At 40.3% G+C, this 2,440-nt stretch overlaps 1 protein-coding gene across 1 annotated transcript in view; it reads left to right on the top strand.

The window, feature by feature from the left end:
* LOC111650072 (zinc-binding protein A33-like) overlaps window positions 1–1,382 on the top strand; it is a 4,642-nt gene extending 3,260 nt beyond the window's left edge. The window contains exon 3 of the mRNA XM_023399854.2: window positions 5–1,382. Within this exon, the coding sequence (XP_023255622.1) occupies window positions 5–769 (765 nt within the window). The 3' untranslated portion in view covers window positions 770–1,382. The remainder of the gene's footprint in view (window positions 1–4) is intronic.
* Window positions 1,383–2,440: the final 1,058 nt, after the last annotated feature.

The raw sequence follows: 2,440 nt of genomic DNA, 5'->3' as shown, positions 1-2,440 counted from the left end.
GGAGCAGCTCTCACTCTCTGAAGACCACCTCCACCTCCTCCAAAGCTTCCCATCCCTGAAAGCTGCTCCACCCACCAAGGACTGGACAGAGGTCAGAGTCCGTCCACCATCATATGAGGGGACTGTGGTGAGAGCTGTGGCTCAGCTGGAGGAGACGCTCAGTGAAGAGATGAAGAAGCTGCTTAATGAGGCTGAGCTGAAGAGGGTCCAGCAGTATGCAGAGGATGTGACTCTGGATCCTGATACAGCAAGTCCTAATCTCATCCTGTCTGATGATGGAAAACAAGTACATGATAGTGATGTGAGGAAGAATCTCCCAGACAATCCAGAGAGATTTTCTGCTGCTCCCTGTGTCTTAGGAAAGCAGAGTTTCTCTTCAGGCAGATTTTACTTTGAGGTTCAGGTTAAAGGAAAGACTGACTGGATTTTAGGAGTTGCCAGAGAGTCGATCAACAGGAAGGGAGTCATATCAGTGAGACCTCAGCATGGTTACTGGACGATATGTTTGAGAAATAGAAATGAGTACAAAGCTCTTGCTGGCCCTCCAGTCCGTCTCTCTCTGAAGTCTCAGCCTGAGAAGGTGGGGGTGTTTGTGGATTATCAGGAGGGTCTGGTCTCCTTTTATGACGTAGCTGCTGCAGCTCTCATCTACTCCTTTACTGGCTGCTCCTTCACTGAGAAACTCTACCCATACTTCAGTCCCTGGGTACATGATGGGGGTAAAAACTCTGCCCCTCTGATCATCTGTTCTGTCAATCAAACTGCCTGATCTTTTTTATGATGAAGCATTGACAACAATCAATATACTTGTTAAACAAATCTTTACATTGCATGTCTACAGTGTAAATATACAGCAGAAACAGTATTTATACTACAACAGTGTCTCAGGTGTAAATACTAGGATTCCAGTTGGTTAGAGACATAAAAACAAACCGAACAATGACAAACTGATCAGTTTTTAAATTCAATGTTTCACTGTCATTTATTATGTCACTGTTGTATTTACAATGTGCTGGATTTTTAACATTTACTGCTTCAGAGCGTCTCAGAGTTACAACATGAACACAGAGAGTACAGTATGAGTCACTGGTATAAAGGAGGAAAGATGCATTTTAACTTTAAGTCTCTTTAGAGGGAAACTTTGAGGAAATGATCAGAGTTCAAGAGATTTTTCAGTCAAATGTGATCTGATCTAATAACTGCAACAGCTGTTTGGAAGAATCGATGAGAGACATTTGTAAAAGAAATCTGTAAGACAATGTCAGATTTGAATATTTCTATAATTTTTGATAATTGTGTAGAAACTGAAATAAATAAATAATTCCTTGGGAGCAGATCTTGAATAAAAGCAAAAGTCTGTAAACTGTGTTTGTCACATTCAAAACACAAAAAAATAAATATGTGTAAAAAAGATTTGGATTGGTGTTTGTCAGCTATTTTTGTTTGTGATGTCACAGCTTATATTGTAAAGTATCTATCTATCCATCTATCTATCTATCTATCTATCTATCTATCTATCTATCTATCTATCTAAATGATGATGCATTGTTACAGATAAAGCTAATGTTACAAGAACCAGACCCAGAGCGAAAGAACAATACTAGGACTGATACAACTAGATCCACAATAAGTGACATAAAACACTCTGACAAGAGGAAAATAAGAGCACATGAATTCAAAATAATTTAACATACAGTCGGTGTAATCAGAAATTGTTATACTCTAAATATTAACAGGAACCAAAATAATAAGAATAAGAATAAGAATAACACAGAGTACTTCATTCAGTTATGTCATTCCCTACAGTGTCTGACATATTGGATCAATCAGTCCTCTTTAAACTCAGTCAACAACTAGCAGAACACGAACATAACTTCTCCACATCTTCACACTTTCGCGCCAAGGCGGCAGTGAACAAAAAGACGTAAACACAACATGGCGGTGAGTAACTAGGAACGTGAAACTATCTGAAATATGAGATTTCTCCTCTCACCATTGACTTGCTGAGGCTGGCTGACGTCCTAACGACGTTTACAACACGTTTAACCACGTCACTGATCACTAGTGTCAGTTACGTACGGTTGTAAAACTACTGACGTTCCTTTGCAACAATCTCTGTTACCATGACGACGCCCGCTGACACGTTCTACTACAGAAACAAACCCGATGCTCGTGAACATCTCACAACTCTCTGAGAACAGAACAACAACCAACACTGCAGTTACGTCAGCTTTACGACAGTTTAAGAACGTAAAGTGAGTCGTGCGTTACCTGTGGACTGATAGAGAGACGACCAAACGTAGTGTCTTCACCTGTCCAGAGCTCGTTTATGTCTGAGCTGCGCATGTGCAGAGCCTCTCGCCAGAATCCCTCTAGCAAATACACAACAGCAAAAACAACAACAACAATAAACAAAACAGAGTTCAGCTTCAGTTTCAGT

Source organism: Seriola lalandi, unplaced genomic scaffold (genome assembly GCF_002814215.2).
Source record: "Seriola lalandi dorsalis isolate HSWRI2012SDOR001 ecotype SW California unplaced genomic scaffold, Sedor1 jcf7180002052125, whole genome shotgun sequence".
NCBI classification, from domain to species: domain Eukaryota; kingdom Metazoa; phylum Chordata; class Actinopteri; order Carangiformes; family Carangidae; genus Seriola; species Seriola lalandi.
This window is presented reverse-complemented; position numbering and strand designations above follow the sequence as displayed.